General features: G+C 42.6%; 1 protein-coding gene across 1 annotated transcript; it reads right to left on the reverse strand.

Annotated features, from left to right (window-relative positions):
- Positions 1-355: 355 nt before the first annotated feature.
- On the reverse strand, positions 356-14,507 carry COLEC11 (collectin subfamily member 11). The gene is made up of 6 exons (XM_066589242.1): positions 14,378-14,507; positions 12,768-12,839; positions 6,501-6,572; positions 4,631-4,684; positions 2,825-2,920; positions 356-1,499 (listed from the first exon to the last, which is right to left on the reverse strand). Exons 1-6 carry the CDS (start codon positions 14,505-14,507, stop codon positions 1,108-1,110), a joined length of 816 nt encoding a protein of 271 aa, XP_066445339.1. The 3' UTR covers positions 356-1,107.
- Positions 14,508-15,036: the final 529 nt, after the last annotated feature.

Below are 15,036 nucleotides of genomic sequence, written 5' to 3' on the forward strand. Positions count from 1 at the left end.
AACTGTATGCTTCCATATGTTTTTAAAGGGGATGTTACAATTTAAAAAAAAAAAAAGTTGGCTTTCTTGATTTTCTTTTATAAATAGCGCCACTCTTGTCCAGAAGATGGAGCAGAGATGCAGTACTAGAACACAGCCAATGGACAAGAGTGGCACTGTTTCTGGGAAAAAAATAGAAGCCCAGCTTTTTTAATCTCAGACATCCGATTTAAAGAGGTTCTCCACCTGAATTTATCTGATTAAGGCTGCATGTCCACGGGTGGGTTTTCATTGCGTTCCCCGCAGCGATAATCCGGCCGCGGGGAACGCAGTGAAAGCTCTCCATAGCGTTGTTATGGAGAGCGCTTCCCCCCTGTCCATGAGCGGAGAATCATTGCGATTCTCCATTCGCGTCCGGCAAATTGCAGCATGCTGCAATTTGGCGCGATTCTCCGCAGTCCTCCGTGATCAGCCTATCTGTCAGATAGGCTGACAGTGGAGATCTGTCTGCCGGCTCCTGCTCAGCGGCTCCCGTGGCGGGATGCCGCAACACCCGTGGACAGGTAGCCTACTACTGTAGCCTGAGATGGAGAAAGGCATTGGATGGCTGTTGCCAAGTCGACTTCCTTCTTCTCTGAGGTTTGTATCAGAGTTGGCAGGTTGCTCACTATGGATGTGCCACTTAACAATCACAATCTTTTCAACAAGGTAGTTGGGCATCATATACCTTGTAACTAGTCTATCTCAAGTCTTTAAAGTGGTTGGTCTACAATGTTATCCTTTGTTTATACGCCCTACTATGGAATTTTAATGTCATAGATCTGGGTCCTCTGTTCAGGACGTTTTGTCCCAGAATAGAGAGTCAGTCAATAGGAGTTACTCCTGGACGGCCGGCATTTCTGCCAGCCCCACTTTTCACCAATGTAGGTAAAAAGTTTGGCTGGACATGGTTTTCACTGGCTGATTAAGCTGGTTGCTTTAATTTGTTTTTAACTAAGGGAATGGAAGGCAGTGAAGGGGCACAAAGTCTTAAACCATGTCTTTCTCCATTTCTTCCTACCCAATTAATCAAACATTTTTCACAATATATTTAGCTGGAGAACCTCGTAATTTGGTATAGGAACATAATTACACATGTTCTTTGTCGAACTCACAAATAAAATACATTGTTATAAGACAGGAGACATCATTCCATCCTCCAGAGGACACCATTTCAGCACAGTCCTCCTCATCATAGGCATTATTTGGTTCTCCTTGTCGCCACTTGTTGAAGGTCTGCATTGGTGACCGGTCAGAATAAACATAGTGACCTTCTTTTTCCAGGTCATTGATGCCAATGAACACTCTGCTAAGACCAGCCTGGTTGATGTAAGAGGCAATCAGACTATTTGTTGTCTCATCTTTTGGCATGCTGAGCGTTCCTCCTCTTCCTTGGCAATAGACTTGGGCCTCCGTATATTTCTTCTCTTCTTTCACCAGTAGGTAAATCTTAGTATCCGTCTCTCGCACTCCAGCAACAACTGCGGGGGAGGGCAGTGCTGAAAAGTGAGCACTCGTATTTCTATAACAGGCTTAATGTATGATACAACAGATCAGGTAGATAGAAAACTAAAAACATAAATATGCTTTCTTCTGTATGTCAACCCATGCAGATAAGGAAGATGGAACTAACACCTTAGCAGCGCCACCTATTGGATGGCAGCATTCCTTCAAATCAATGTGACTTTTTAACAAGTCTTAACAATGATTGGAAATAGGAAACCAAGACAGAAAACCATATCTAGACAGCTGTTTTGGGGTGTGGCCATACGTTTCCTTTGACTACTCAATGCACACTGCGTATTCATAGTCTAAAGGTCCATTTAAACGCAGGGATAATAGTTCAAAAGATGGTTTTGAGTGATTGTTTTGCATAAACTGCTAATGGACACCAATGTCCATTGGCAGCTTATCACCTTCATTTGCATGTAAATGAGCCTCCAGGAGCTGCACGCAGAGAACGGCACGTGGTTTATTCTCTGCATTCAGCTCCTTTATTCTGCCATTGGCTGCGACTGGCTTTCTGCTGAATGCAATGTAATCAGCAGCTCCCATGGAGAATACAGCACCATGGACAGCAAACACAGCATGCAATTTGTGCTATCTTCTCTCCGGCTGAATAATGGATTTTATGCTCACCTAAAAAACATTGTTCAACCAAAGAGTGAAAGATGGGAGCATTTACACACAACGATTATCGCTCAAACTATGACTTTTGAGTGAATTTTGAGAGATAATCATTGTGTGTAAATGGGCCTTAAGGCCGCAGTCATCTTGGTTTCCTCATGGTCTTCCCCGTTACGATGGGCCTCCCGCTCGGGCCAGCGCATTACACAATGAATGAGCATTTGCTCAATTGTCAGCTGATCTTTGGCACATTCAGGTGGGATTATCGGGGAGACGAATGTTCATGCCAGATAATAGGTTTGTGTAAATGCAACTTAAAGAGACTCTGTGAGCTACTTTAAGCCTTATAAGCTTATGATTCTAAAGTAGCTGACCCGCCGAATCCGGGAATGTAAGTTTTATACTTACCTTCTCAGCTGATCCTCCTTTGTCAGCAATCAAACCCACTGTTGCAATGCATTGTGGTAAGCACCAAGTAGTCCTCCCATTCTATGCATAGAATGGGAGTACTACTTAAACTTACAGCTGAATGCATTGAGCTGTATGCTGAACACTGGGAATGGGAGAACAGCGGGGGAAGGTAAGTATAAAACTTACATTGTTCCATTATGCTTATTAATTTGGGGGTAAAATGTGTAACTTTTTATTCATTTGTGAATCAAATTATAATGTAACATACCATTTTTGACAAATTTCAACTCTGTGGTCAGCTGTGTCACCAGGATGTCCATCTCACCAACAGCTTTCCTCAACTGTCCACATTCACATGGAATTCCTATGACATGTAAACATATTTGATACATCAATGCAGAATAATAATGGAGAATTGTTACACTAGTTTTATCACTCAGTAATGAAGCAATACACGTGTTGTTCAAGCTGGCAAAGTACTCTGAGTACTACCTTGAGTGCATTACCAGAGTTTTTGACAATAGGTTTCCAGACACCGAGTATACTGCTCTATAGCAATGAGGGGCAAGGATCCCAAATGGTGTGTCTACAGATGGGTTGTTCTTCCTTTTGAGGCAGCTCTGGTTGGAATTAAATAATTTGCAAAAGCAGAGTTTTGTGAGATTAAATTATATTTGTCAAGTCTTCCAAAATGTCTGGGAAGCTCCAAGAAACAGGGGAGACCTCCACAACTCCTTGAAGAGTCGTCAAATCTTCCAGGCAAGAGGGAAGTACCTGATTACTGCAAAATAATGAAAACTAAGCTTTATGCAGCTCTTTCCCTCCCTCTGCAACTCAGTTGCCATCCTGACGATCTCTGCTGACATCCGAGAAGCATGATCACATGACATCTGAGCACAAGACAGCTGTGGCCAATTACTAGCTTTGGTGGTACAAACACTGAGGTCAGAGATTGGCCACAGCAGTCAAGTGTTCAAACGCATATGACTGGTTGTTTAGAGGGGGCTAATTACAGTAAAAGCCACGAAGAGGGCTAATTACAGATGCAGCTAAATTTTACAAGATTTATTGTGTTATGATAACTCAGTGTGCCTCAGTTTGGTTACCCTTTCAATTACTTTACAATGGCTTCTGATGTGTTAAAATAAGAGAACAATAGTTTTAACCCTTTGCAATCCAAATTTGGATTCAGGGTTTCCTAGGGGGCTTTCTCTTTCTGTCATTTTACAATGGTCCCATCTGCGGCTAGAGCCAGTACTGCAGTATGCGACATGCTGGAGAGGCCCCCCGACAACAAAGCAGACAGTAATATACAGTAAGAATACCCTGCCGGACGTCTTCCGAGCCACGGAGTTGTACAGCCTTCAATCAGAGTGTTGGAAGACGACAGACAGTGGATTGGAAAGGGTTAAGGTCTTTAGATAACAACTTTCTGTGGCAAGTTATCACAGACAACTTAAAACCTGTACTGTAGGGCATATTACTGTGGGAGCACAAAGTCAGTTAAATACTACGGGAGAGCCACAAACGAGGGTTTACTACTGTGGGAGGTCACAAAGGGTGGGTGGGCTTATTACTATTGGGCATTACTACTGTGGCATGGAGGTAGGTCTGCAAAAAAGGGATGATCTAAAAAATAAAATTTTGTGGTGTCAAGCACGCCACTCTATGCATACGCCCTGGAGGCAGTTTATAAATGTTGGTAAATATGGATTAAATGTACAGTTGAAATAAAAATTATGCAATCCCCAAAGCAAATTTGGTTGATTTGCCAAATTCACAAACTTTCAGAAAAAAATCTAAGGACAATTTAACTTGTTTAACACGCCTTATATAACAAGTGGTTTCTCCGAAGTCCACCAAGGCTTGGTCATCTTTTCACTTGGCATCACATAATACCTGAAAAGCACTGTACAGGAAATGTGTCTCAGTTCACACCTTCCCTATTGGAATATCAGTGGATAGCCACAAATCACTGGATAAGCTGATTGCCAATTTATTTCGAGGGGTTGTCACACTGCTTGAACATACTATCATATATGATACATGTCATAATATAGAAATGTAAATCTACCTGGTTCTCCATTGGGACCTGGAGGACCCACATCTCCAACATCTCCTTTATCACCTATTAAGATTAAAAAAAGCAATACCAGTTTATTTTCCAGTGCCTACAATGAATTCCATAGACTTGCTGCATACTATGAGGAAATATTCTACAAACATATGACTTGTAATGAAAATCAAGCTACACCAGATATACATAAGGCTGCATTCACACGAACGTATATCGGCTCGGTTTCACGAAATACGTCATCCTCATCTGCAGGGGGGGAGGATGGAAGAGCCAGGAGCAGGAACTGAGCTCTCGCCCCCTCTCTGCCTCCTCTCCGCCCCTCTGCACTATTTGCAATGAAAGGAGGCGGGGCGGGGCTGGGTTCCGAGAATTAGCCCCGCCCCGTCCCGCCTCTCCCCATTGCAAATAGTGCAGAGGGGCGGAGAGGAGGCAGAGAGGGGGCGGGAGCTCAGTTCCTGCTCCTGGCTCTTCCATCCTCCCCCCCCCCCCCTGCACACCAGGACAACGTATATCAGCTCGGCGTGAAAACCGAGCCGATATACGTTCATGGGAATGCACCCTACGGCCTCGGTCACACGGGCGATTTTTCGCACGATTTGCGCATGCGCATGTGATCGACGATTTTATAGAACCATTGCAATACTTTGCAATGGTATCGGACACATGAGCGCTTTTTATGCGCTTGTCCGATTAATTATAGAACAGAAATCGCAAATCGCGCCTATCTGCGATCTGCGATTCCTGGTCTTCTCTACATGCACTCAATGGGGTCAGCGGCAGCAGCGCCGACCCCATTGAGAACATATACAACACAAATCATTCTCCTCTGCCTCAGCTGTAACAGCTGTGGCAGAGAAGAATGATGTTTGCCCATTGAATTCAATGGAGCCGGCAATACAGCCGGCTCCATTGAAAGCAATGGGCTGCGGGCGATCTCAGGATGAATTTTCGGGAAGGGCTTAAAAATATAAGCCCTTCCCTGAAAATCATCCAAAAATGTGTAAAAAGTTAAAAAAAATATATACTCACCTTGTCCTCGCAGACGGAGTTCAGCCGCGGACGGCCGGCAGTTCTCCTGAACTGCTCTGAGTAGTATTCAGCAGGCGGGGATTTAAAATCCCCGCCTGCTGAATGAGCTGCCTCTGATTGGTCACAGCCCTCACCAATCAGAGGCAGCTCTCACTCACCCATTCATGAATTCATGAATGAGTGAGTGAGCGCTGCCTCTGATTGGCTCAGCGCAGGGACCAATCAGGGGCAGCTCTCAGCTATTAAATGACAGCTGAGAGCTGCCCCTGATTGGTCGCTGTGCTGAGCCAATCAGAGGCAGCACTCACTCACCCATTCATGAATTCATGAATGGGTGAGTGAGAGCTGCCTCTGATTGGTGAGGGCTGTGACCAATCAGAGGCAGCTCATTCGGCAGGCGGGGATTTTAAATCCCCGCCTGCTGAATACTACTCAGAGCAGTTCAGGAGAACTGCCGGCCGTCCGCGGCTGAACTCCGTCTGCGAGGACAAGGTGAGTATATATTTTTTTTTACTTTTTACACATTTTTGGATGATTTTCAGGGAAGGGCTTATATTTTTAAGCCCTTCCCGAAAATTCATCCTGAGATCGCCCGCAGCCCATTGCTTTCAATGGAGCCGGCTGTATTGCCAGCTCCATTGAATTCAATGCGCTGGACAGCACTCCACTGCTCGGGCCCGTTTCAAAGGAAACGCGGCTAGGAGCAGATTTTTCGGGCGATTTTTCGGCCCCGGTCACGCGATTTGCGGATGCGCATCCGTCATGCGATCCGCAAATCGCGGCAAAAAACGCCCGTGTGACTGAGGCCTTAGGTTGTAAGGCTTAGATAGGAAAATACCTTTAGAACCAATAGGGCCAATCTTCCCATGGCGGCCTATGCCCCCTTTTACTCCTCTGTCACCCACTTCACCTGGAAAACAAAACCATAATTGACAGATTTCTTTAAATATTGCAACACTAGAAGTAGTGAAATTCTGATTTGTTGGAGCTCTTGTACATATATGGCATGGATAAGAAGTTTGAGCTGTAGGTTTTATCAATAATTTACAACTTGGTAAATCCATTTTAAGGATTGCTATGCATCTTCAAAGAAAGACAAAGTAATTTTCTGTCGATCTGCAATTATCATGACCTGTAAGGGTGAAGTGTAGTGTCTATTAGGAAATGCCACGGCTGACAAAAAAAAATATTCTTGGACAAAAAATGTTTATTAAGGGGAGCTGCGCTGGACAGGGGTCACATAGGTGAGCATAGACTTTTTTTTATTGTAGGTGGTGGGATTCTTCATGTGAATGGGTATGATCGATTTATTAAATGTATGGCCAGCTTTGGGCAATGGTTTACTATATACCCAGTGGATACATACCCGATGGGTTTCAGATGTAGTCCACAGCTGCTTGTGACAGCCATGAGACGGACTAGCCCCAATCACAGCATCCAACTGTTTAGATGTCATGGCCAATGCTGGCGTCTAAGCAGCTAACTGAAATTGGAGGTCCCTGAGACACGATTGTGAGGTGTCCATAGGTTGGCATTGCAGCCTAGGACCTTGTGAAGGTTCCCAAGACTGCCACGCAGGGCTATCTAATAATCCCTAACTGTCGGCTTAATAGGCAACACTGAAAAGTACTGTATACTGCAATACAGGAGTATTGCAGTATATTGTACAAGCAATTTTTTTTTTTAAATATTGAAATTTCAAAACACCCTTTTTGAATGCCTTCACATAAAACAAAAAATAAACATAAATTGGGATCACCACATCTGTGATAATCCAAACTATGAAAATATTACACTATTTATCCCACATGCTGAACACCATAAGAAAAAAATGAGCAAACCCCGAATTGCATTTTTCCGGGTACCCAGTCTCCTAAAAAAAATTGAATAAAAAATGCAACTCGCCCCACAAAAAACAAGCCCTCATACAGCTATGTCAATCAAAAAATAAAACTAATTAAGAAACTTGAAGGTGGGGGCAAAAAAACAAAAATGACAAATAGAAAGATCTCTGGTCTTTAAAAGGTTAAATCACATTTTAGAAGTCATTTTTGAAAATTGTTAAATACCTTGTGAGTATACAGAAACCTGCAGCTGTTGCTGCTACATATCAAACTGAATGAGCTCCGTTATCAGCCCCATAACTCACTTTAGATACAATAACTCACAGTTTATAAGAATAGACAGAATAGACGTTACGTAAATATAAGTAAATTACATGAGAATTTAGTACCCCCTAGTGGTTAACCAGCGCAAAACCAAAAAATATTTTCCTCATCCAATATATAGCATCAATTTTGAGTCTTTTGTGTATATTTATTGTGTATTATTTCATATTTATCTAATATGATATTCCCACATATAATTTTCTATATGCATCAACAACGTATGTCAACATGGCAGCCAATAAAGCAGCAATGCATAAGCAGATGCAATGCTGACGTTTCCTGTTAATGTGATGTATGAAATGTCACGGTTTATAGATGTCACAAACATAATACACAATGAGGAAAGCAGATTTTCAATAAAACCTTCTTGTCGGCTTTATGTTACCATTTTCACAGCACGAGCACCAAAAGGTAAAGTAGTAAATGCCATGTTATTTTATTCTTCTGTATGTGACTGGCCTCTCTTCTAACTTTATGTAGGATCATCAATTGTCCTATGATTTGTTAACAACCCTCATGCGCAATGACTGCTCGCTGTATTTCATTTGTAAGTTTAACCACTTGATGCTCCAGACGCAAGTTTTCAGTTTCTGGGACAGACATTTACTGTTTGCCACGTAGTATTGTCAGCCATATTAATTCTAATGATCTGCTTTTTTGGGTCAGTCAATTACCTAAAGTGTCCTCTCTAGAGATGAGCGAACGTGCTCGGCCACGCCCCTTTTTCGCCCGAATACTGCGATTTCGGAGTACTTCCGTACTCGGGCGAAAAAATTTGGGGGGCGCCGTGGCGGCACGGGGGGTAGCAGTGGGGAGTGAGGGGGAGAGGGAGAGAGAGAGGGCTCCCCCCTGTTCCCCGCTGCTACCCCCCGCACCGCCACGCCTCTCCCCGCCCCCCGGCGCCCCCCGAATCTTTTCACCCGAGTACTGAAGTACTCGAAAATGGCGGTACTCGGGCGCGTAAGTACTCGAAACGAGTACGTTCGCTCATCTCTAGTCCTCTCCCATTTATAGGGAAGAGAGGAACAAGGAGGAACCAAGGCATGCTGAGCAGAAGAAGCCGGTAGTGGGATGAAGTAGAGAAACCTTTATTGGGCAACTCGTTTTGGCATTAGACACTTCATCTGGCAAGATAAAAGCAAAAAAATGTGTTACCCAAGAAAAGTTTTACTCCTTCATACTGGCTTCATTTATTCAGAGTGCAATAGGTCTTCCTCATTCCCCTCTTCCTTGCATTTGCCAATGGAGATCCTGGTGTCATCCAGATAGAGGTGACTGCTGCTCACAGCTGTGCTGTGAATCCAGGTTAGTGTTCCTGCCCTTGGTATGATACTTCTTCTTCAAGTACCCTACACATTGGAGCACTTTTTTACCTTTAATTCCAGATTTCCCCTATTTATGGTAGCCAACTGTGCTGGCTGGGATTGGTTGTGCCACAGTGTTTGTAGCAGCACAACTCCACAGGTGTTGGGGATTGTGTTGGCTGGGTGTGGGTGTGTCTCCAGTCAGCCAATCACTCTGGGTCAGTACACATAAAGCTGTCTTCCCAGGTGTGGGTGTGTTCAGCTTTCTCTGTTCTCATTCTCTCTCTGTGTGTGGTTTGAGCAAATTCTATATATGGTGGCTGCAAGAAAGGTTCGTGTCTTGAGGTTTTGTTTAGTTGTGTTGTTGGACTCCTGATTACTGTAGGGACTACCGGTATAGCCAGAAGCCATGACGTGGCCAACTAGCTTCCACATTTTGATCAAAATATCAACTAATACCTGGCATTTATAGCATTTACATCTGCTACTAATGGTTGTGTGTTTGCTGCTATATGGTGTGTTTATGGCTCTGCATGTCTTCTTATCCTTTCTAGTTTGTCCCTGTCAGTGGTGGCATGAGTATGTGTCCTATCCAGGGTGCGTGGGTTTCTAGGAGCAGCAAGGGCATAGATCCAAAGACAGCTAAGCCACCCTTTATCGGGGCAATGTCCCTGCTCAGGTAGGTCAGTGTCACTAACCCTAGTAGAAGATATGGAGAGGTGTTAATCTGTGGTAGTTTCACCTGGTGTTCCCTAACATTCTGGGTTACGTTCGTGTGGGTCCAGTTCTCATTTGCCCACACGAATGTAACACCAACTGAAATAAAAGAGCTCTGCAGAGACTTGTTTGAATGAATCTTAACCTGCAGAGCATAATACTGTAACTTACAGTTGCCACAAAAGAAAGCCAAAAGGCTTTCTATATGCATTTAAGAGAGAAAGTCTCTATTCTGGAAGGAGAGGTACTTGCAAAGCAGCAGCACTAACAACTAAGCTACCACACTTGTCTGTTCTGCTCAGGAGGTGATGAAGAACAGCAGCAAGAATAAACACAAAGAGAACAGAAAAATCCCATCCAAATGTTGCTCTTGGCCAGATTTGAACCTACAATTCCAGCACCGCAAAGCAACAGTACTAACTGAGCTACCACACTTGTCTGTCCAACACCAGATGAGGAGAACAGCAAGAACCAACACAAAGAGAACATGAAACCCCCATCCTGATATTGCCCATATTACAGCAGCGCTAACCATGCTTTCTCTTCATTTTCTGGAGGAGATGGAAAAACACAGAGAAAGAAGTCCTTGCAGACGTTATCCTTGCACAGATTTGCAACAGTGCTAAAGGCTAAGCTACCATATTTGTTCTTCCTTTTTCTCATTCTTCCTTCTTCGCCTCCTTCATCTTCCTTCTTCCTCCTCCTCCACCTCTGGAGAGAGAAAGAGGAGGAGGTGGAGAAGTATAAGAAGGAGAAGAAAGAGGCGAAGGAGGAGGGGAAAGGGAAAAGGGCAATGGGGGAGAATAAGAAGCTCTTCTTCTCAATTTTCACCTTCTCCTCCGGAGAAATGAGAGGAAAGAAGTGTGGTTGCTCAGTTGTTAGCACTGCTGCCTTGCAGTGCTGGGGTTGTTGGTTCAAATCTGGCCACGGGCAACATCTATTTGCTATTCTTCTACGCCATCTTACAACAGCTAGCCAAGTTCATTTGGTGCTCAAGGCAAGAGACACGGAACAAGCTCCTCATAGTCCTGAGTCCATGTAGCATGATAGCTGTTGGATGAATCAGTTGGCATTAGCTAAATCCAAACCTTTCAACACAGTTGTGAAGAACTTTTTATTTTATATAGCTTGTTGTAAGAAAAGTGTGCTATTCCTGTTATTCTATGCATGCTTAGATATAAATGATGAACAATAAGCAAACAAATTATCATACATCATTCAGTCGCTGACAGTATTTACATGGAAAGAGTGCTGTTCAGATTACCGTGGTCAAACAAGAATCTGAAAGATAATCATTCCATGTAGAAGAGCCCTTATGATTCATTGCCAAATACCGCATAGATCGAAACGTCGCACACTTGTATGGAGTAACAAATAAACCTGATGGACTTTTTCTAAAAGATACCAGAAGTAGATTTGAGTTCCTGAGTGCCGCTCCTTCTTATATTTGTTCAGATTCCATGTAGAAGAGCCCTTATGATTAGAAATGAGCGAGCGTACTCGCTAAGGCAAACTATTCGAGCGAGTAGTGCCTTATGCGAGTACCTGCCCGCTTGTCTCAAAAGTTTTGGGTGCCGGCGGAAGGTGGGGAGCAGCGGGGGAGAGCGGTGAAGAACGGGGGGGAAGATTTCTCTCTCACTCTTTACCCCTTGCTCCCCCCTGCTCACTCCCGCAACTCACCCCTCTCCCCCGCCGACACCCGAATCTTTTGAGACGAGCGGGCAGGTACTCTCATAAGGCACTACTCACTCGAGTAGTTTGCCTTAGCGAGTACGCTCGCTCATCTCTACTTATGATCCATTGCCAAATACACAAAAGTAATTGGACACCTGAGCAAGATCGAAAGTAGCATTTATTTCTATATGTTAATACCTAATGGAGCTCCTTTGACCCTAATGACATTGGATACGCTTTGGCATACTTTCTACTAATGTCTCATATACTTCAGCTAGTATTTCCCTCTATCCAGCTGGAGAATTCTAGCAAAGAAGGACGCTGTTCATATTCCCTGATAAGACGTTCTAGTTTGTCCCAAAGATGTTCAGTAGGGTTCCGGTCGGGACTCTGTGCAGCCAGTCCAATAGTGAAATATCCATATCCTCAAACCAACATAAAACAGTGTTGGATTAGTGACGAGGCACGTTGTCTTGTTGGAAGTATTGCTGACTATTCTCAGAGTATTACCACATTGTCGGCAGCACGTTATTGTCTAGAATGTCAGGGTACACCTCCCTGTTCATGGTTCTTGTCACTACAACCAACGGACCGAGACCATGTCACGTAAAACATCACCAGACCGTACTTAACTGTTGGCACAACAGACTCAGACAAAAGGCATTCCCCGGGCATCCTCCATACCCAGGTACGTCAATCCGATTTGAAGATGGAGTAGTGTGATTCATTAATCATTAGAAAGTTCCTCCATTGCCCAACTGTCCAATGACGACGCTCCTTGTACCACTGTAGACGGCCCAATTTATCATCTTTGATGAGAATTTTTGCAGAATCAATGGAGGAAATACCAACTTAAGTGCATCAGATATTAGTAGAAAGGGTGTCATGGAGAGTATCTGATGTCATTAGGAGAAGAACCCACTAAGTATTAACATATGGAAATAATTTCTACTTTTGCTCAGGTGTCCAATCACTTTTGGTAGGATAGTGTATTTGAATATTTATATCACAATTTGTGTTTAATAAAAGTTTTTATAAGTGTAATGAATTTTTCTAACTACTGAAATACACTTCAGTTAATAATTTCTGGTGGTTTTGGTATTATACATAATTATCATTAGAAAAGTTTATTAATGATCATGAACTCCAAAAATCAATTGAAATGTAAAAAAAACCCTAAAAACACCCTAGAACATATGATAAAACCATGTATGTTGGGAATGTGCAGAAAGAGATGCTTACCTTTTTCTCCTGGCGGACCAACCCGTCCGGGTCTCCCTGGTGCTCCTTTCTCCCCTTTCTCTCCCATATCACCTATAAATATAATTTGGTATATGCAATATTATCACAACGAAAACTCTTATATAGAGTACAGGGGACATAACTGGAACACTACTAGGAAAACAGTTGCATCAACTACTTTATTGTATATAGCTACAATTGGGCTGAGCTGGGAATCAGCCCATACACCACAGTTGCAACTATTTATTTTTTCTTTTAAAAACCCTTCCCTAGGGTCGACCATATTGGAGACACTTTCTTCCTATATTGTCTGTAGAGACATTGCTGCAGGGCGTGTACTTTATAGCTGCTGTACTGAATATGAGTCAATTGACAGAGAAATGTTAATAGACTAAAGCTGCCCATACATCTTCAACAACTGTTATATGAACAATCGTTCATATGACAGCTGTTTCCACCATCTCCTCAATACACATGAGCATTCGAGTTGGTCAAATGTTCATGATCTTAGGGAGGTAAAGTTAAAAAAAACCTTTTCCGTATTTATAAAAAAAAATCAAACCAAAAAACCGCAGAAACATATTTGGTATTGCCACATCCGTGAAAGTCTGATCTGTCAAAGCATTGTATTATTTATCCCACATGGTGAATATTGTCCGAAAAAAAACAAATATAGCACCAGAATTGTACTTTTTTTGGTCACTTCATCTCCAAAAAAAATTTCAGAAAAAGTGATCATAAAGTGGTGTATGCTCCAAAATACTGCCAATAGAAACTACAGGGTGTCCTGCAAAAAACAAGCCCTCCTGCAGCTACATCGATGGAAAAAAAACCCAGATATGGCTGTTAGAAGATAGCAGCAGAAAATTATTTTTCTTTAAAGTTATTTTATTTTTTGAAAGTAGTGCAGTAAAAGAAAACCTATACACATTTTTGATATCTTAAACGTACCGACCTACAGGATAATGTTATGCCATTTTTGCTGCAGTGTGGACACCATGAAAACAAAATCTCTGAAAAGGTGGCGGAGTTATTGGGTTCTTTCCATTTCAGCCTACTTACAAATTTTCAAAAATTTTCAGTACACTATATGGTATATTAAATAGTACCATTGAAAAATGCAAAAAAACAAGACCTCAGACACCTATGTCAATGGAAAAATAAAATTATTTTTTTTCTAAAGTAGGGAGATGAAACCAAAAGTGTGAGAAAAAAAGGCTGTATCCTTTCTCTGGCAAATCATGAGTTCAGAGGAAAATGTTTCCTGAGCACCACAGGGGTGTAGGAAATCTTATACAGGCCACGCAATACTCCCTGGGGGGAAAAAACATGCAAATAGGCGATAGCATATCCTCTAGAGTGCCACCTATTGGAAAAATACCTACCCTGTGAGTCAATATCTGATCTTCTAACAGACATTGAAAAATGACTAGGAATCTTGTGCTATTCCAAGGCCTGTTTAAAGGTGTGATGTGGTCTCATAGGGTAACTACCATTTCAATAGGTGGCACTGTGGAGGATTATGCCATCACTTGTCTGCTAAATCATTAAAAACTTTTTAAAGAAGTTTACTATACAATATAAATAAGCGAATGAATGGGAAGACATACCTTTTAGACCAGGAACGAGGATTTGAACAGAACAAGAGTCATCTGTAATGTGCTGACAATACCCAGAGCCTGACAATATCACGAGCAGGAGGTTAATTAGAGTTGCCACAGAAACCAGAAGTCTCATCATAATGAGGCGTTGTAGGTCATTGACTCCTGAATACAAGAATGTATAAACACTCAGTGAATTAGGCCTACCACATGGTTACTACATCCCTTACTGGAAAATGAATTATACCGACTATGTCATGATCATTCAAACTTTTTATCTAGGGCTACCGGGTCAACAGCATGACGCAGAATACACAAGACATGCACAGAATCTGACAGGAATGGAGTCACTACAGAAGCTGGCTATATGGTTGGCCATTATACCTCTCTATATTTCAAAACTGATGAAGGACACTTTAGAAGCTACCAAAAAGTGAATATTGAGTTTTCCGGTGCCCCAATATATTCTGCAGCACACTGCTATTGTTCTCCTCAACTCTGAATAAGCAACAAGTTTATAAGATGTAGGGTTTGTTCAGACAGTCAAACACGTGTTGTGCCCCTAAAAATCAGGCGCAGAAAACACTAGCGAACACATATACGCTAGCTGTGTGCTCTTTGATGTTCATGGGTGCCCAATATTGCAGGTTCTATTCTCATCTATGAAA

Source organism: Eleutherodactylus coqui, chromosome 1 (assembly GCF_035609145.1).
Source record: "Eleutherodactylus coqui strain aEleCoq1 chromosome 1, aEleCoq1.hap1, whole genome shotgun sequence".
In the NCBI taxonomy this organism is placed as follows: domain Eukaryota; kingdom Metazoa; phylum Chordata; class Amphibia; order Anura; family Eleutherodactylidae; genus Eleutherodactylus; species Eleutherodactylus coqui.

What these genes read in the sequence shown, in the direction of transcription:
- COLEC11 (XM_066589242.1), bottom strand. Translation starts at nt 14,507, where the DNA reads ATGATGAGACTTCTGGTTTCTGTGGCAACTCTAATTAACCTCCTGCTC. An exon ending in CCTCGTTCCTGGTCTAAAAG is followed by an intron (nt 12,840 to 14,377) that starts GTATGTCTTCCC and finishes TTATATTTATAG; the next exon opens with GTGATATGGGAGAGAAAGGG. An exon ending in GTTGAAATTTGTCAAAAATG is followed by an intron (nt 1,500 to 2,824) that starts GTATGTTACATT and finishes CCTCCCCCGCAG; the next exon opens with TTGTTGCTGGAGTGCGAGAG.